Here is a 20,317-nt window from a genome sequence, read left to right as displayed (position 1 = left end):
GCCAGGAAGCACATCTTGTGATGAAAGACAAAGACCAAGACATGGTGGCACCTGAGATGTGCTTAGCATTCTTAGGGAAGCTAAGAACAGTTGGGTCCTGTTAACTGCAAGATCTATTTTGCTAAGGTGAGTTTGGAGTCAGAGAAGAGAGGCTCAGAGAAGAAAGACCTGTTCCTTCATGCTGCTTCTTAGCAATGTTGAAGAAGTATCTGAAGCTCCAGAGTACAAATAGTAAATTTTGGTGGTGTTCACCTGCTGCTAATTCTGCATGCTTGCAGGAAAAAAAAAAAAAAATCTCTGGACATTTGCCATCCTCCACTAAAATTTCAAAGGATGGCTGCCTGGGCAGAGACTTGTTGCAGGGGTGGAGCCACCATAGAGAATTCCTCTATTCCCCCACCCCCTCCCCAGTAGAGCAGCACCGAGCAGAGATGTGGGGTTGGAGCTGCTGTAGAAAGTCCCAACCAGGGCAATGCATAATGCAGCTGTGGCAGCAAGGCCACTACTGAGAGTCCTCACTAGGGCCATGCACACTGGAGCCTTGGGAATAGAACCACTACCAAGAGCTGTAGAATCACGGCAGTATGCAGCACATGCTGGGATAAGCTGCAGGCACCAGACTCCATCCTGTAAGAGTAATCATGTGGGAGGCACCCAGCAATGCCATAGGGGTGGGGCTGCCTGAGGCTTTGGAGGCCCAGTCCCTGGCCTAGTGTGTCCAGGAGGAAGCACATGGAGGCAAAAGGTATTATTCTCCAGCTATAAGATTTGGCTGGGCATGGCGGCTCATGACTGTAATCCCAACACTTTGGGAGGCCAAGGTGGGAGGATCCCTTGAAGTCGGCAGTTCAAGACCAGCCTGGCCAACATGGTGAAATCCTATCTCTACTAAAAATACAAAAATTAGCTGGGTGTTGCTGGCACATGTCTGTAGTCCCAGCTGCTCCAGAGGCTGAGGCAGCAACAGCAGAATAGCTTGAACCCTGGAGGTGGAGGTTGCAGTGAGCCGACATAGCACCTCTGCCCTTCAGTCTGGGCAATAAAGTGAGACTCCACCTAAAAAAAATTAATGTCTGCCCTCCTGGGTTTCAGGCTTCCTTAGGGCTGTTACTCCTTTCTTTTTGCCTATTTCACCCTTTTAGAATGGGAATATCTGTCTTTTGCCTGTACCTCTAATGTATCTTGGAAGTAGATAACTTGTTTTGATTTTATAGGCTCATAGATGAGACTCTGTACTTTGAACTTTTGAGTTGATACTGATTGTTAAGACTTTGGAGTTACAGGGTTGTATGTGAGAAGGATGTGAGTTTGGGGAGACCAGTGATTGAACACTATGGTTTGAATATTTGTCCCTCCCAAAATCATGTTGAAACTTAATCCCCAATGTGGCCTTTAAGAGGTGATTAGGTCACAAAGGTTCTGTCCTCATGAATCGATTAATTCATTCATGGATTAATAGGTTAATGGATTAGTGGTCTATCAGAGGAGTGGGGTTGGTGGCTTTATAAGCAGAAGAGAGAGACCTGAACTAGCATAATCATATGATACCTCACCATATGATACACTGCCTCAGGATTCCAGAGAGTCTCCACCAGCAAGAAGACCCTCACCAGATGTGGTTCCTCTATCTTGGACTTCTTAGCATCCAAAACTGTAAGAAGTAAATCCCTAAGACCAGATGTGGTGGCTCACACCTGCAATACTAGCACTTTGTGGGGCGGAGGCAGGAGAATTGCTGGAGCCAGGAGTTTTGAGAACAACCTGGGCAAAATGACGAGATCCTATCTCTACAAAAATGAAAGCATTAGCCAGGCATGGTGATGTGTGCCTGTGGTCCCAGCTACTTGGGAGGCTGAAGTGGAAGGATCACTTGTATCCAGGAGGTCAAGGCTGCAGTGAGCCATGTTTGCACCATTGAACTCCAGCCTGGGCAACAGAACAAGACCCTGTCTCAAAAATAAATCAACTACTCTTTTAAAATAAATTACCCAGTTTCAGGTATTCAAAACAAAAAATGGATTAAGACAAGCTTGATCTACTCATTACAAAGTTGCTTTTCAGCAGGGCACGGTGGCTCACTCCTGTAATTCCAGCACTTTGGGAGGCCGAGGTGGGTGAATCACGAGGTCGGGAGTTCGAGACCAGCCTGGCCAACATGGTGAAACCTTGTCTCTACTAAAAATACAAAAATTAGCTGGGCATGGTGGCAGGCGCCTATAATCCCAGCTACTTGGGAGGCTGAGGCAGGAGAATCACTTGAACCTGGGAGGCTGAAGTTGCAGTGGGCTAGATCATGACATTGCACTCCACCCTGGCAACAGAGCAAGTCTCAGTCTAAAAAAAGTTTTAAAAGTTTAAAAATTTTCTTTTCAACCTATAACCTGGTTGGACAGCCTGTTGTTCTAAGCCCCCAAGTTTGTGATAATTTTTTATAGCAGCCGTAGGAAACTAATACATAAGTGCTGTTGGCAAGATTCATGAAAGGATGTGAAAATTAGTGGCCAAAATTATGCTCAAAACCAGAATATATGCATACTCTCAAAGTATCTCCCCACAAGACAGTAAGTACAAAAGAAAAACTAGTAACGTTACAGTGGAGAAACAAGGCAAATGTCACCTTAACTGCATGATCAAAGTTATTACCAGTAGTAAGTCGTACTGATGCCGGGCATGGTGGCTCACGCCTGTAATCCCAGCACTTTAGGCCAAGGCAGGCAGATCACCTGAGGTTGGGAGTTTGAGACCAGCCTGACCAACATGGAGAAATCCTGTCTCCATTAAAAATACAAAATTAGCCAGGCATGGTGGTGCATGCCTATAATCCCCAGCTACTTGGGAGGCTGTGGCAGGAGAACTGCTTGAACACAGGAGGCGGAGTTTGCCGTGGGCTGAGATTGCACCGTTGCACTCCAGCCTGGGCAACAAGAGTGAAACTCCATCTCAAAAAAAAAGTCATACTGACATCATGACTTACTGATATACACTGAGGACACCCCACTTCCAAAGGCCACAGAGATCCCACTAGGACCTTCGTGATGTCCTTCTCAAAGATAGGGCAACCGATGTCCAGTACTAAAGAGGCCAGAATCCTAGGCCTTAGCAGGAGCTATTTATAAATCGTGGATACAAATCCCTTGTTAATATATCTATTATAAATCTATTCCCCAGCCTGTGGCTTGTCTGTTAATTTTCTTAAAGGTTTCTCTTAGTGACAGAATATTCTTCATTTTCATTAATTTATTGGTTTTATGAAACTATTATCAGCGTTTTATTTTATGGCTAATGCTCTCTCCTGTTCAATAAATCTTTGCCTACCTAATGTTTGCAAAAATAATGTTCTAGAATTTCATCTAGAAGCTTTATGGTCCTAGATTTTATGTATATATCTATGATCCATCTCAAATGCTATTATTGTGTATTTCTTTTTTACAGAAGTATTGAGTATTATTAATAGTATCTCATTTCCATTTTCCGGATAAAAGGGGGCAAGGTTCAGTACTTTATCTAAGGCCATACTTCTAGGGGTAAAACTCTAGTTTCATGATAGCACATTTTCCGCATTTTCTAATATATGCCACAAAGCTTTCAGTAAGCCCCTTCAAAACCAATGCCCTCATATTACGCAGCGTTTTTTGAGACAGAGTCTCACTGCCACCCAGGCTCTAGTGCAGTGGCAAGATCACAGCTCACTGCAGCCTGGAACTCCTGCACTCAAGTGATCTCCTGCCTCACACATCCAAAGCACTGGAATTACAGGTGTGCACCACTGCCGCCAGCCTACATAGATTTTTTTTTTTTTTTTTGAGACGGAGTTTTCGCTCTTGTTACCCAGGCTGGAGTGCAATGGCATGATCTCGTCTCACTGCAACCTCCGCCTCCTGGGTTCAAGCAATTCTTCCGCCTCAGCCTCCTGAGTAGCTGGGATTACAGGCACGTGCCGTTACTACCCTAAAATGAAACTCCTAGGAAATATAAACTACCTATATATACACACTTTTAAAAATCAATAAATCTCCTAACTTAATATGAAGAAGTCCTAAAAATAATGTAATTTATAACAAAAACAATATATATTTCAGTATGTAAAGTCTTGGGCATGACTGCAGTTAGAACACGTAGGGAGTGAAATGCTTGCTTGATCCTATGCAGAATCACTGTGAATGTGACAACTGCAATGCAAAGGCATTCAAGTGTGTAATGTTGGTTACTCAAATAACAGTTGGCAATTTTTTTATTTTTTAATTTTTGTGGGCACATAGTAGGTGTATATATGTATGGAATCAATATTTTGATACAGGCATACAATGCATTAAAATCACATCAGGGTAAACAGGTTTTTTTTTTTTTTTTTTGAGGTCTTGCTCTGCTGCTGAGGTTGGTCTCAAATGCCTGGGCTCAACTGACCCTCCTTCCTCAGCCTCCTAGCTAACAGGTAGAAATTCTGTCAACAACATGGGGTGAGTTGGAAATTAAAAAAGAACTTTTTTGGTACAAAAGAATTGTTGAGCAATTGTTTATATGCTTTACTGAGCACACCTCTCATCCATTGTTAGTGGGAGGATTAACTAGTTAAACATCTGGAAGGTCACAATATCTATCAAAACGACCAAGGCACATACTTCTTTTTTTTTTTTTCCATACATAGTCGTGCTCTGTCACCAAGGATGGAGTGTAGTGGTGCAATCTTGGCTCACTGCAACCGTCATCTCCCAGGTTCAAGTGATTTCTCTTGCTTCAGCCTCCTAACTGGGACTACAGGTACCTGCCACAATGCTGGCTAATTATTTTTGTATTTTTAGTAGTAGTGGGTTTCACCATGTTGGCCAGACTGGTCTGGAACTCCTGACCTCAAATGATCCACCCACCTCAGCCTCCCAAAGTGCTGAGATTACAGGTGTGAGCCACCATGCCTGGCTTCGAAATTATCTTATAAATATCTTGCACATGTCCCTAAAGACAAGGATGCTGCATATGCAGTTTTGTTTATAATAGAAAAATAAAAGCTATTAAATGTCCACTAATAGGGAACTAATTAAATAATAATCTATTAAGATAATGACACATTGGGCAAGGGTGGGGGTAAGATCTTTATTTACTGATATAGAACAATGAGATGGATTAGTCTTAAAAATTAAAATGGACAACTGTGTATATTATACTACCATTTGTTTAAATAAAAACGTAGAGAGGGAATCAAGTATTGAGAAAATAAGCCTCAATTGGGAGAAAATATTTGCAAAAGACCTATCTGATAAAGGGCTGTTATACAAAATATACAAAGAACCCTTAAAATTGAAGAATAAGAAAATGAGCAATCTAATTAAAAATGGGCAAAACCCCTAACAGATACCTGACCAAAGCTATACAGATGGCAAACGTGAAAAGATGCTAAAATCATGTATTATTGGTGAACCGCATATTAAAACAATGAATACCATTACACACCTATTAGAACAGTTACAAACCATGTGTGGTGGCTGACCCCTGTAATCCCAGCATTTTGGGAGGCTGAGGCAGGTGGATCACTTGAGGTCAGGAGTTCAATACCAACCTGCCCAACATGGTAAAACCCTGCCTCTATGAAAAATACAAAAATTAGCTGGGCATGGTGAAGTTGCCTGTAATCCTGGCTACTTGGGAAGCTGAGGCACAAGAATTGGTTGAACCCAGGAGGCAGAAACTGCAGTGAGCCGAGATCATGCCACCACACTCCAGCCTAGGCAACAGAGACTCAGTCTCAGGAAAAAAAAAAAAAAAACGAAATGTTAAAATCCAAAACACCAATACCACAAAATGCTGGCAAGGATGTGGAGCAACAGGAACTCTACTTCATCATTGATAGGAATTCAAAATGGTACAGCCACTTTGCAGACATTCTGGCAGTTTCTTACAAAGCTAAACATACTCTTACAATATAATCTAGCAATTTCACTCCTTAGTAATTTACCAAAATGAGCTGAAAACATATGTCCACACAAAAACTTCAAGCAAATATTTACAGCAGCTTCATTTATAAATGACAAGATGGAAGCAACCAACATGTTCTTCAGTCAACGAATGGGTAAATATAGTACATCCATACAATGGAATATTATTCAGCACTAAAAAGAAATGAGCTAACCAACCATGAAAAGACATGGGAGAACATTAAACGCATACTACTAAGTGAAAAAAGCCAACCTAAAAATACTACATACTTAATGGTTGCAACTATATGACATTCTGGAATAGGCAAATGTATGGAGACAGTAAAAAGATCAGTGGTTTGGGAGGCAGAGGTGGGTGATCATGAGGTCAGGAGATCTAGACCATCCAGGCTAACAACATGAAACCCCATCTTTGCTAAAAACCCAAAAAGCAGCCAGGTGTGGTGGCACGTGCCTGTAGTCCCAGCAACTCAGGAGGCCGAGGCAGAAGACTTGCTTGAACCCAGGAGGCAGAGGTTGCAGTGAGCCAAGATTGCACCACTGCATTCCAGCCTGGGCGACAGAGCCAGACTCCATCTCAAAGGAAAAAAAAAAAAATCAGTGGTTGCCATGGGTTAGCATGGAGGGAGGGAGAGGCAGAACACAGAACAGTTTTAGAGAAGTGAAACAACTCTTTATGAAACTATAATGGATGCATGCATATCATTCTATATGTCAAAATCCATAGAATATACAAAATCAAGAGTGCACCCTAATGTAAACTATGACTTTGGGTGATAATGTGTAAAAGTAAGGTTGCACCACTCTGGCAGAGCATGCTAACAGGCAGACTATGTGTGTCTTAGGGCAGGGGATATATGAGAACTTTCTACTTTCTACTCAATTTCAGTATACATTCAAAACTGCTCTAAAAACAGTCTTAAGAGAAAGATGTTTGCTTAATTATACTTATCTTTCTAAGAAAAACAACAAACATAGAATTGGTTGTCTATGATAGAATGAGGGGACAAGCGGGTAGCTGACTGGAAGACTTCACTGTTCAACTTTTTGTACTTTTAGAATTTTAAGCCATAAGCTTGTATTATCAAGTAAAGAAAAATGAATGAAATTTTAAAAATAAGTAAGGCCAGGCGTGGTGGCTTACGCCTGTAATCCCAGCACTTTGGGAGGCCAAGGTGGGCGGATCATGAGGTCAGGAGTTTGAGAGCAGCCTGACTAAAGTGGTGAAACCCTGTCTCTACTAAAAATACAAAAAGTAGCCGTGTATGGTGGCATGTGTTTGTATACCCAGCTACTCAGGAGGCTGAGGCAGGAGAATGGCTTGAACCCGGGAGGCAAAGGTTGCAGTGAGCCAAGATTGTGTCACTGCCCTCCAGCGTGGGCAACAGAGCAAGACTCTGTCTCAAAAAAAAAAAATAAATAAAATAATAAATGAGTAAAAAGATTAAACCCTCTGAAAATCCTCAGGAAATAATTTTTAAATGGTAAAAATGTTATATACAAAGCTATTTCACTGCCAAATTAATATTACTAATGGGAACTCACACCATGACAGGCACCACCATTAGCAGATTCTCTGATTTATAAAAAAAAATTAATATAAATATCACACAGATGGGGAACAGGTCAAAAAATTATGAACAGACCAATGAAATGCTGGGCAACCATTAAAGTTTATAAAACGTCTAACTGCTACATTGTTATGTTAAAAAGAAGGCTTTAGTACTCTAATATAGTACAATTGTAATTATCTTTTAAAGGAAAGCAAAAAGAGCTATGCAGACAAGAAAGGCTAAAATAAATACAAGGTGACTGCTGAAAGTATGCAATTTTAATTTTTTTCATTTCTCTAATTTTATCAATGTATTTCAATAAGAACACATTAAGTTGAAAAAAATAAATCTTTACTTTTTAAGAATGGTTTTGACAAATTTGGCATCTCACATTAATGGCAAGGTTTAATGGTAGGAAATTACCTGCATGTGACTTTGGTATTATAGAAACCAGAACTACACTTTTGATAATAAGATACATATTTGAGATTCAACTCTGACATTGCCTGTTTGACTTTAAGCAAGTCAAACTCTCTTTTTCCCTGACTATATGATGTGAATAGTAACTCCTACCTTTCTTGCAAGGATGCTTTTAGCATTAGAGGTGCTTGTTTACATTAAAGAGCCTAGCACAGCCTAATGCACCATCAAAAGTATCCTTTCTTTGCTTTTGTATGGCTTTTAATGAGCCAGTCTTTTAATTAGGCACTCCAACCCAACAACTTCCCTAAAACACTGTTCTCTCCTTCCTTTGACAAGTGGTTAGTTGTTAGTTAGTGGCATAGCTTGCTGGAACCTGGGATCTTAATATCTTCTAACCTCATCTTTCATTAAGAGACTACATTTGGTGCTCTGCTCCTAGAACTCAAAACAAATACAGCCACATCCTCATCTACATGCTTATATTCTCCTCTATATTCCAGTCCTCTCTACTGTCATATGCCTTCTCCTAATCATCTGCTGCCAACTCTGAACACACACAGAAGTCCCACAACTTGAGGTTTTATTTAGTTAATGTCAGAGAGGCTCTCCTTTTAATGCAAAAGTAAAACTTAGAGCTTAAAGTCAAATTAGACCTAGTAATAAAAAGTATCAAAATCTAAATGAAGATCTTGAGGGTATCCAGAAGTACATCTCAAATCTCAATCCGTACTTTTTTTTTCTGTTATTAAATCCGAAATTTCTCAAGGATAAACCAGTCTAGATTATATTATCCTATTTAAACCTAGACATACAGTTTAAATAGACTTCTGTCGATTAATAACGAAATCACAGCCCAATTACAAAAATGTCCTTAAGAAATAATACATTATGGAACCAAACAACAATGCTGATTTGTCATATTTTAATATTTTAAATAAACTTTTAGAACAGCTAATTAATGGCAGTTAACTGTCACACAGAACTCTAGGAAATATCCCCATTTTTCTGTTGGGGGACAGGGAAACTGAGGCTCAGAGGGGATAAGGTTACACCCATTGAGCAGCAGATAAGGCATCAAACTCCAGATTAGGACACATTAGGACACAACACTTCTTGTTCAAAATATATTCATACTAGCTGCAGATTGAGTCTTATAATCACAGGAATTTAGGAGAAACAAAAAGATGCTTTCATACAAATCTTTCCACACTCATCATATTCCAAATTTTACTCTCCAGCATGAAGCCTCTGATGTCGAAGAAGTGCTGAACTGTGCCTAAAGGATTTCCCACATCCAACACATTCATAAGGTTTTTCTCCAGTATGAATTTTGTAATGCTCACTAAGGTGTGCTTGTTTGCGGAAAGTTTTTTCACACTCACTACACTTATAAAGTTTCTCTCCAGTGTGAGTCCTTTCATGTTCAACAAAGGAAGAGTTCTGAGTGAAGGCTTTACCACATTGACTGCATGTGTAGGGCTTCTCTCCTGAATGAATTCTCTGATGCTGCATGAGGCATGCACTCTGATTAAAGGCTTTCCCACATTCATTACACTTAAAAGGTTTATCTCCAGAATGACTCCTCTGATGACGAGTAAGGCATATGCTCTGACTGAAGGCTTTGCCACATTCTGAGCATTTATAAGGTTTCTCTCCAGTATGAATTCGCTGATGTTTAATAAGGGATGGGCTCTGACAAAAGGCTTTTCCACATTCACTGCATTTATAGGGTTTCTCTCCAGTATGAATTCTCAGATGCTGAACAAGAACTGCTTTTGTTTGAAAGGCTTTCTCACATTCATTACATTTATAAGGTTTCTCTCCCGTATGAATTCGTAGATGTTGAGTAAGATTTGACTGTTTGCGGAAACAAGTTCCACATTCACTGCACACATAGGGCTTCTCTCCTCTGTGAATCCTCTGGTGCTGGGTAAGAGATGATCTCTGAGTAAAGAACTTTCCACATTCACTACACTTTGAAGGCTTCTTCTGCGTGTTAACTCTCCGATGTTTCCTTTTGAGTGATATTTGGCTGGAATTCATGATTCATGCTGCTTATAACACCAAATTCATAGAGTAATACTGTTCTCCTAGGAAAGGTTACTGTTTGTGTGTGCTTACACACATGCATTGCTATCCTCTCCTTCATTGCTGAAGGATTTCCCTTCTTCTTCCTTGTTCAGCATGCTTTCTCAATTTCTCCAAAAGTGAACCCCTGATGACCAGCCTCTCTGAAGAAAGAGATTAAGTAGTGACAGGTCTTAGGAATTCTATAAAATTCCCTATCATGATTGATTCTGAAACAATCAAATACTAAAAACTACCCAGGTAATTTGGGATCATCCAGATTTGCATCCATCCACAGTCATACATAACTGGAAAATGTAAAAGGGATAAGTATCCTAGACTTGGGAAAATTAACTGTTAGGGAAACTTACTGTCCACTTACAGTCTCTACTCCTCAAAAAACAGAGGAATAATAATTCAATTTCCTTAGGTTGCCTACTAGTGATAATCAAAGAGTTTCCCTTCTAAGACTTCAAATGTGATCCAGGCTGTAACTTTCACTAGGCCTATCTCACCAATCCTTCCTTATTCAGTCACCTTTACACGTGTTGCTTTGGATCTGTCTTTCTCTACAAAACATTCACCATCTATAGTTCTCTCCCTAGGTCCAACTGGAAACATACGAGTTTGAAAACTAAAGTCCTGCTTACGGAAAGAGAATAAGATATCACTGTTTTGCTTCTGGAAAATTAGAGAAGTGGTCCGTAAAGAAGTTGTTTAATTGGACAGTAACCTGACTACAGTATCATGGTGCAGGAGCTAGCCCTCACCTTTGTAGCCAAAGAAATACTTCAGAATCTGCAGTATATTAATCAGATTTATAAGGGGAATGAGATAGTGTATAAAGTGACTTTACTTATTTACAAGGAAAAATTTGTATGCTCCATATAGAGCTGGTTAACACATTCTCTGGACTTTAGAAAAACTGTCTGGGAACCAAATCATTGTCATCAGGGCACTCTTTGGGAAATAAAGAACTGGAAAAAAAATAAATTATTTAATTGATCATAATTAAGTGATCATCAAATTTTGAAACGCTGGTGCCCTAAATAAGCCACACAGAATTAAAGAATGAATATTCCAGTGCTGCACATCAGAGCAACCTCTTCCCTAGGTGGTGCTGGACATTAACACATTCTTATTCTCTGAGGCCCATTTTTATCTTAGTTTTCTAATCATGTAAATTACACATATATAACCTCACTTTAAAATATTTAGATAATATATAAGTATATAATATAGGCCAGGCATGGTGGTTTGCAACTATAATCTCAACATTTTGAGAGGCTGAGGCAGGGTCAGGCGTAGTGACTCATGCCTGTAATCCAAGCACTTTGGAGGCCAAGGCGGGCGGATCACCTGAGGTCGGGAGTTCAGGTGATACAAGCAATACTGGCTTTTCTCCTTGGGGTTCTTCTCTTGAGGAAAGGCAGGTATTTGAGGCACTGAAGGAGGAAAAAGAGCCAGTAATAAATTGCCAGCCTGACCAACATGGTGAAACCCCGTCTTTAAAAAAAAAGAGAGAGAGAGGCTGAGATAGGAGAATCACGTGAGGCCAGGAGTTTAAGAACAGCCTGGACAACATAGTGAGATGCTGTCTCTACAAAGAATAAACATTAGCTGGGTGTGGTCATGTGCACCTGCAGTCCCAGCTACTCTGTAGGCTGAGGTGGAAAAAATCACTTGAGCCTAGGATGTTGAGGCTGCAGTGAGCCATGAGCATGCCACTGCACTCCAGCCTGGGACACAGAGCCAGACCCTGTCTCTAAAAGAAAAATGTTGTTAACCAAGTATATAGCTATCATCACCACACCCTAACCAAAAAACATTCTTTTCCCCAGAGATTATCAAGTTTGAAGTATCTTTTTTCAGTCCCTTTTTCTTCATATTTTCCTACACACATATAGCATTTAATTCTCTTTACATAAATGAAATTGTTCTACAGGTTCTGCTCTGCAATTTGCTTTTTTCCCCCACTAAAAACTGTGTCTTAGAGATCACTTCATGTTGGTATATATGGGTCTACTGGGACTGAGAGTCAACTGATACACATTGGTATATCTGTACAAATTGCTCATGGCCAGAGATGGGCTTGGGCAATGCCTGTACCATACCGTTTGTTAAATATGTTGACTATCTTACCTAAACCTATCTATCTTTATCTGATGTATTAACTTACAGCATGGATATGCTATATACAAAAACAAACTCAAGTTGGTTTAAGCAACTAGACATAAAACCAAAACCTAACCACATTTTTAATTCCTCTACTCTTATTTTTCCAAAATAAAAAGGTTTATTACTTATCATACAAAGAATGTGTGCTCATTCTATTAAATGGTCAGCTACTCCAAAGTGGAAATCATTTGAAACCCACCCAGAGAAAATAGTATTTTGATGACTTTCTTCTAGGTATCTCTTGATGCATAAATATATATACATACTTATGTGTATATATGTTATACATACAAATTAAACCAGACCAAATTCTTCAGGACACAGTCATATTCACAGAGTTCCCATAACCTAAGAATATAATTTATCCAGTACTATTTTACTAAGTTTGACAGACACTCAGGCTCCACGTTGCCTTTTGATGGCCAGTGACAATGTCAGTTGCAATAACTTAAGCTCTTGTTCTAGACACAGCCAGAAGCCCATTCCTTATTCTCTGAGAAAATGCCTAATCATATTTTCAAAGGGTCTTCCAATAATTTACTGCCCATATTATTAGATCCAATCACTACACCATTAAGGCATCATACTTAGCAATTCAGTAAGTGGTTTAAAGATGTGCTACCAGATGACTGCAGTCTTCGGTTCAGGTACCCTTAAGAACTCAGTGCACTCTCAGACCTGTCCTATAATCAATTATTCCACAGCCTTTTTTACAGTGGGCCACTCTCACTCATTTGAATAAAATGGTATCAATTTCTGGGTGGTTCTGCATTTTCAGTCTGCTGGGTCCACATATAGTAGACTTTGGTGGGTCCCACTATAGGTCTGCCATCACTTCTGATAGCAGTCTCACAACCACCACCATCCGGGGCTCCATAGTTAGAGTTAACTTACCAAGAGACAGGTTGTTAGGATCACAAGCAATACTGGCTTTTCTCCTTGGGGCTCTTCTCTTGAGGAAAGGCAGGAATTTGAGGCACTGAAGGAGGAAAAAGAGCCACTAATAAATTGCCAGCCTACTTCCTATACATTCTGGATTTGGGGTAACTCAAGAACATCCCATCTGTAACCAAATGACCATTTTAAGTTTAAATGAAAGAATATCGTTATTATCCTAGAGGAGTATCACCAATGACAAAAATTAGTGAGTGGGTAGACTTCAGGGAGATGTGGCAATGCACAAACAAAGAGGGCAGGTCCTTCTAAGGACTAAGCATTTGGAGTAAATATTTCTTTATAGGAGATCAGCTCCCCAAAAGCCCAAAGGCTCCCCAAAGCCTACTGGAAAAGCCATTGATTTCCAAAGTCAAAGACTGCAGGACTACAGCAGAAGGCAGTAGGACCAGAAATGGACTCAGTCAAGAGGTGTGGATTCTAGTCTCAGCTGTCACTAATTTATTCAGAAATCTGAAGCAGGTCACTCATTCTCATCCATTTCTTATTTGTTAAATAAAAGTCAAAATCTAGAAAATATTGAAAGCTTCTTCTAGCATCAACATTCTGCAGTGCTTTGATTCTATATACAGATGGGAAAAGAGCAAAAACTTCAAACCAAGCCCTTCCAGTCCATCTTTGATTTAGTCTATTTATTCATTATTTGAAAAGTATTAAATGAGCTAGCAGTGAGGTGAGTGGGTCTTGTTCAGAACCAGCTGAATCAACAGCAGGGAAACTTACTGTCAGTTATCCTCCTACAATTAAAATTGGGGGAATTTCTGGAAAATAAGAGAATTGCCTTTGTGTGAGGAGTATCTGCTGCAAGACGTCAAGGACCCTTCGTAAGGAAAAGGTTTCAAGAACCCCTCCTAATGTAAAGAACACCGTATTCGAAGGCAGGAACCTTGTTTCCTGTCTGATATATCCCAATCCACTCGCGTATTTTAACTGACACTGAACAAACTGTTTATTTTCAAACTTCTCTTTTTTTCCCCGTTTGATCAAAGAAGCCACCGATTATTTTCAAGCTTGTCATCAACCTTTCATATTTAGCACAAATGTAAACCTCGACACCTCCTCCTTGTGGGAAATTTTTCTTAACTTTTCCAAGGCACCTTCTCCTCTACATTCTCAAAGAATTTTACACGTTTTTACTGTAGGACTTTCTACTGATTGATTATATTATCTTCCTCCGCCAAGTATGGCATGGGTTCTGGGGCTAAGACTTTTGAACAAGTTACCTAATCTTTTTTTGCTCACGCTTTTCAACGGTTAAATGGAGACAATAATAAGTACTTGACAGGGTTGTGGTGACGAATGAGTGGGGAACTCCATGGCAACTATTTAGAAGAATGCTAGCTGGTAAGCATTAAATAATGCCTGCTGTTAAAGTATTATTATAGAATCTACAAGTCTTCATACAGTATCTAATTTGTTGCTGTTAAAGAATAAATAATGAAGGGAAGGTGGTAACTCTTGAATATACTTATGTCAACCCGCATAACTTTTGGAAACGGCAAGGCAGGAAACAGTATTCACTTCTGGAAATCAAAAAAGTAAAGTGCCCAGAAGTTCACTGACTTGCTCAAGTATGTACAAATAGAACCCAGGTCCCCCGACTCCCAGCCTAGGGCTCTTGAACAACCTCTCCTTTCTTCATGGCAAGCTTGCCCCAGGTCCCCAGCCTCTGCTCCAAAGGCCCTCCGGGATGGACGACGCCCTGCGTCCCGAGGGAGGCGCTGGATTCTACCCACAGCAGCCGGGCACAGCAGAAACGCTCACCGTGCGCTTCGTGCGGCGCTCCCCTCTTGCACCTAACACTGAGGTCTCTGGTTGTTGCCGGGCGGAATGGAGCAAGTCCCTGACGCACACCGGCGTGACGTCAGCAGTCCGCGCCTCTCGGCCAGTAACGGCTACCGTCTCCTCTCTAGGAAGGTGGGAGCAGCTTCCTCTCGGTGGTTCCTCCACGCCGTAAAGCCGAGGATTTCGGTCCTGCGCCTGGGAAGACCGGCGCTAGAAACAGCCTGCGAGCCCAACTGACGGGCGTCTTCCAGCACAGGGAAACGGAATGTAAATCAGGAGGGTCGACCACAAGGAGCTCAGTACATCCTGCAAGTCCGCTGCATTTAGCTTCCTATGTTACTGTCCGTTGGGGATTCTCAAGGCTTTCACAAAACTGGCTTCGTCCTCACCTGGAAGAAAGCTGACCTTGTCACAGGAATCCCTGACACTTTACTGACCCAGGATGTTTGTTCAAGTGGCCAAAAGAAGAGCTCTGCAGGACAGGCGTGGTGGCTCATGCCTGTAATCCCAGCACTTTGGGAGGCTGAAGCAGGCGGTTCACCCGAGGTCAGGAGTTTGAGACCAGCCTGGCCAAAATGGCGAAACCATCTCTCCTTAAAATACAAAATTAGCCGGGCATGATGTATGCCTGTAGTCCCAGCTACTTGGGAGGCTGAGGCAGGAGAATCACCTGAACCTGGGAAGTGAAGGTTGCAGTGAGCTAAGATCATGCCATCCATCCTAGGTGACGAGGTTGAGACTGTCCCCCAAAACAAAAACAAACAAAAAAACCTCTCTGCTTTGGGCTTAAATCCTCGATTTTCGGTGTTTGAACTTTGCAACTTTACCTCTCTGTGCCTGCTTCCTCACTTATTGGGTATAATAATGGTGCCAAATTTCATAGGGTTGTTGTGAGGATTAAATGAGGTTAATATGTGTAAATTAGTAAGAACATCTAGTATTTTTTTAAATCTTTGGTGAATGTTAGGACTATGATCTGCTTCTCAAATCCCAGCTCCAGTCCCTATTGTTCGGCCTTGGCTTCAGTGACATTTCAAGGCCTGAAAGTAGCACACCCAACCCTTTCTACAAAACTTCAGATCTTGCTGGCCCTAACTCAGGAAATGTTTGCACACATGGGCTCATCTTGATGGGTAGAGTCCAGAGATGAAGGCAGAACAGAGAGTACCTTATTCACTTCCAAGCATTCCTACTGATCTGCAAGCTCAGGACAACGGGGCTGTGTGCATACCATCATATCTCTAGTGTGCAGCATATAGTAGTGAACACTTGCTGAGTAAATGAGATGCAGCAGAGAAATTACCCATTCCAGACCAGGCACAGTGGCTCACACCTATAATCCCAGCACTTTGGGAGGCCAAGGCAGGCAGATCACGAGGTCAGGAAATTGAGACCAGCCTGACCAGCATGGTGAAACTTCATTTCTACTAAAAATACAAAAATTAGCCAGGCGTGGTGGCACACATCTGTAATCTCAGCTACTCAGGAGGCAGAGGCAGGAGGATTGCTTGAACCCAGGATGCAGAGGTTGCAGTAAGCCGAAATTACACCACTGCACTGCAACCTGGGTGACAGAGGGAGATTCCATCTAAAAAAAAAAAACAAAAAAACTACCCATTCCAATCTCCAGATGGCTGCTTTCCCGAAATGGAGTCCTTTTCAGACACAAATCAGGAATGATGGTGCCACAGGCAGGCCATTAGTATCTTTGGCTAAATAGTGACCCTTTGTAAAACTGTCAGTTGACATGCCGTGTCTCATTAATGTTAAGTTTCCTTGACTTTCTGGGTGTCACATTCTCAGCACGTGTTTGGAATCAGAGAGCAAGTTCTTCCCTCTAGCCTTAACATCCCACAAGCCACAAGCCAGAGAGCCTAGGTCTAATTATTTATTCCCCAAAAAATAGGGTTCAAGGAATCTCCAAATCAGCTAAGTCTGGAGTGAGGTACCCTAGGTAAAACAAGTAACTAGAAACAGTAATCTAGACTTTAATCTTTTGGGCTGAGCTTCTTTCAATGAGGTGGAAAATGAATGGTAGGGATGGACACCAAAAACATTCCATAAGACTAAAATAACCTTAGCCCTTATGTGGCCAGTGGACTAAATAAATGAAACTAATGCCACATATGGTCAAGATTAGGTTTCTGCCTAATGTAGGAAGTAGGGGCCAAAACATATAATCAACTTACTTGTCACCCTCACCCTCAGGGAAGTCTGAGATTCTGATAACAAAAATCTTATACAAGTGAGCTCCTCACATCCTCAGGATGGGAAAAAATTGGAGCACTAGGTTGCTGGGACAAGTCCTAATGTGTGTGACAGATTATATTGTTTACTGAGAACGACAGCAAGGAAAACCAAGCCGGCCCCCAAGCGGAAAACCGCTCAGGGTGTTTTAAAGTAATGGAAAATGTACGCCTAGCATATGATGATTAAGCCAATTCTTTAAACACAGGATATGTGACCCTGCCCCCATTGCTCCCTTGTGGAGGATGCTCATGTGCTGTGAGAAAACACAGAACACCTGCTCGTTAATCACCTGTTTGACAGAGAATATATGGGTCAGAGTCTGTTCAAGGCTCTCAGCTCAGAATGCTGTTAGCCCCCTGATCCCACTTTGCACTGTATCTTTGTGTTTGTTTCTTAATTCCTTCAGTGCCACTGGTTTGGGGTCCATGACTGAGCTGATCTCGGTACTAAGTGGTCAATTCTAGGCTGGATGCTGTGGCTCAGGCCTGCACTATGGGAGCCCGAGGTAAGAGGATCACCTGAGGGCAGGAGATTGAGATGAGCCTGGATAACATAGCAAGAACCTCTCTGTAGATTTTTGCTACAGATACAGATATTAAAAGAAACTTTTAAAAAATTAGCCAGTCATGGTAGCTCATGCCTGAAGACCCAAATACTTGGGAGGCTGAGGTGAGAGGATCGCTTAAGCCTGGGACGTCTAGGCTGCAGTGAGCTAGGATCATGCCACTGCACTCCAGCCTGGGTAACAGAGTGAGACCTTCTCAAAAAAAAAAAAAAAAAAAAAAAAAAAAGTGGTCAGTTCTATAAAAAATAAAGAGACATATGGAACAGAGGTATGACCAACAAAGAGAAAAGTGAATGAAGTGCAAGGACACTGTAGTTTAAACCTCATCTGACACTGGTTGTGTGGTCTTGAGCAATCCAAATCCTGTCTTTTCTCTTTTACTCTGAGGATCTGATGTGGCTTCATCCCCACTGTGTCCTTCTGAAGTCATGAATTAAATTTCAGTGTACCAAGAAAAAGCAAAACAAATTCTTTATCATCCCTGAGGCCAAAAGCTCAGGAACTGCTTCCACTTTGGAACTTTTTTTTTTTTAAAGAGAGAAAGTGTCACTCTCTGACACACAGGCTGAAGTGCAGTGGTGTGATCCTAGCTCACTGAAGCTCCAAACACCTGGACTCAAGTGATCCTTCCACCTCAGGTTCAGCATCCAGAATAGCGAGAACTATAGGCATGCACCACCATACCTGCTTTTTTTTTTTTTTTTTTTTTTTTTGGTAAAGACAAGGCCTTGCTATGTTTCACAGGATGCTCTCAAACTCCTGGCCTGAGTCAATCCTCCCACCTCAGACTCCGGAGTAGTTAAGATTACAGGTGTGAGCCACCATGCCTTCCCACTTTGGGATTTGTAAGCTCCAGATGCTCTCCTGCTAGGCCAACATTGCTCTTCAGTTCCTGCTTACTATTTAATAGATATTCCAGTTGACACAGATATGCCTCTGTCCTTGTCCTGTTGACCCTGACATCAATATAATTGAAAGCATTTTGTTAAACTGTGATAGGCCTTTTAAATCTCTAATAAAAAATTATTACTTTTTCTTATGGGATCCTGTTTAATACAACCACACACTCTTCATCTTAGGGAAAGTTTTAGAATTCTTGCTTCTGGCAGACATTTCATGGATACACATACTCACACCTCCTTCCTGCTGACAACTGGGGACCTAAGTCACAAAGTGCAGACTGGTACTTCAGTGGAGTTCAACAAATACCTATTGAGCACCTCCTAAGTACCAGGTACTGTTGATACAAAGGTAAACAAATTTCACATTGTTGCTTCCCTAGCAAAGCTGAAAAAAGGAAAGATGTGTGAACCATTATAATGCAACATAATAAAATGATGAAAAATAGAGTAAAAAATACATGAGGTTAGAGACAGCTTTGAGATGTTGCCTGAGCACATTCCTAAGTGACAAATGGGAGTTTTCCAGGCAAGCAGAAGCAGGGAAGGGAATTGAGGCAACAGGAACAGTATGTGCAAAAATGCCCAAGTAGTGTCCAGAGGTGATACTGCAGAATCACAGGAATTTGAACTATCGAATAGAATATGCCAGGCAAGGAATGGCAGCTGAGAATGGCAATTCAGGCATGGGCCAGATTAGGGGCCTCACATGCCTCTTTAAAGGCCTAGTACTTTATTTTGAGAACAATAAAGCAGCCAGTTATGCTTACAACATCAAGAAATGTGAAAAATGGCCTACTAGGGCAAGAAACTGCAAGACTGTTAGATAAATTTTAAAAAAGAGAATCCAGGCACAGTGGCTCATGCCTATAATCTCAGCACTTTGGGAGGCTGAGGTAGGCAGATTGCTTGAGCCCAGGAGTCCAAGCCAAGCCTGGGCAACATGGTAAAACCCAACTCTACAACAAAAATACAAAAATTAGCCAAGCATAGTGGCACATGCCTGTAATCCTAGCTACTTGGAGGACTGCTTGAGCATGGGATGTGGGGGTTGCGCATATCCCAGCTACTCGGGAGGGTGAAATGGATCACTTGAGCCTGGGAGGTGGGAGTTGCAGTGAGCAGAGACCGTGCCATTGCATTCCAGCCTGAGCAACAGAGTAAGATCCTGTCTCAAAAAAATTAAAATTAAAAATAAGGGGACTGGGCTACAGCAATTACAGTAGAGATGGCTTCCAGACGTAGGAGACAGCTTCCAGAGGTAGGAAGGAGATAACTTCAACAGGACACAGTGGTTGAATGAAGATTTAATAATAGGGAAAATTGAGGATAAGGGCAATGCCTAGATTTGGGGCCACGCTGGAGTGACTAGGCACATCATGGACCAACAACTGAGAGAAAATCAGGAGCACATAAATGCAAGTGTGAGAATATGTGGTCAGGGTAATGGAAAGACCAGTTATTTACCCTTCTGTTTCCCCAGAAAGTAAAAACATGCCAGATTTTCTCAGTCTGAGAATTAAAAATTCAGGATCAAGTCTCCATTTTAGAAAATCTTTCCCACAAGAACTTACAGGTATCTTTTTTTTTGGAGAAAGTCTCACTCTGTCTCCCAGGCTGGAGTGCACTGGCACAATCTTGGCTGACTGCAGCCTCTGCCTCCCAGGTTCAAGCGATTCTTGTGCCTCAGCCTCCTGAAATGTTTAGTTTTCATTT

General features: G+C 41.4%; 1 protein-coding gene across 6 annotated transcripts in view; it reads right to left on the bottom strand.

The window, feature by feature from the left end:
• ZNF501 (zinc finger protein 501) overlaps positions 1 to 20,317 on the bottom strand; it is a 49,982-nt gene that overhangs the window by 16,166 nt on the left and 13,499 nt on the right. The window contains exons 2-5 of one of the 6 annotated variants that reach the window (XM_035275046.3): positions 14,867 to 15,276; positions 13,043 to 13,127; positions 11,330 to 11,415; positions 5,075 to 10,134 (exon numbers count right to left, since the gene is read on the bottom strand). In XM_035275046.3, the coding sequence (XP_035130937.1) occupies positions 9,131 to 9,946 (816 nt within the window). In that variant the 5' untranslated portion in view covers positions 9,947 to 10,134; positions 11,330 to 11,415; positions 13,043 to 13,127; positions 14,867 to 15,276 and the 3' untranslated portion in view covers positions 5,075 to 9,130. Of the gene's footprint in view, positions 1 to 5,074; positions 10,135 to 11,329; positions 11,416 to 13,042; positions 13,128 to 14,729; positions 15,277 to 20,317 lie in introns of those variants that run through there. The other 5 variants (XR_013527261.1, XM_078350647.1, XM_035275043.3 and 2 more) reach the window with 5 other exon arrangements.

The sequence above is a fragment of the Callithrix jacchus genome, chromosome 15 (genome assembly GCF_049354715.1).
Source record: "Callithrix jacchus isolate 240 chromosome 15, calJac240_pri, whole genome shotgun sequence".
Lineage (NCBI taxonomy): Eukaryota > Metazoa > Chordata > Mammalia > Primates > Cebidae > Callithrix > Callithrix jacchus.
The sequence above is the reverse complement of the archived record's forward strand: the minus strand, read 5'-3'. Positions and strand labels throughout refer to the sequence as shown.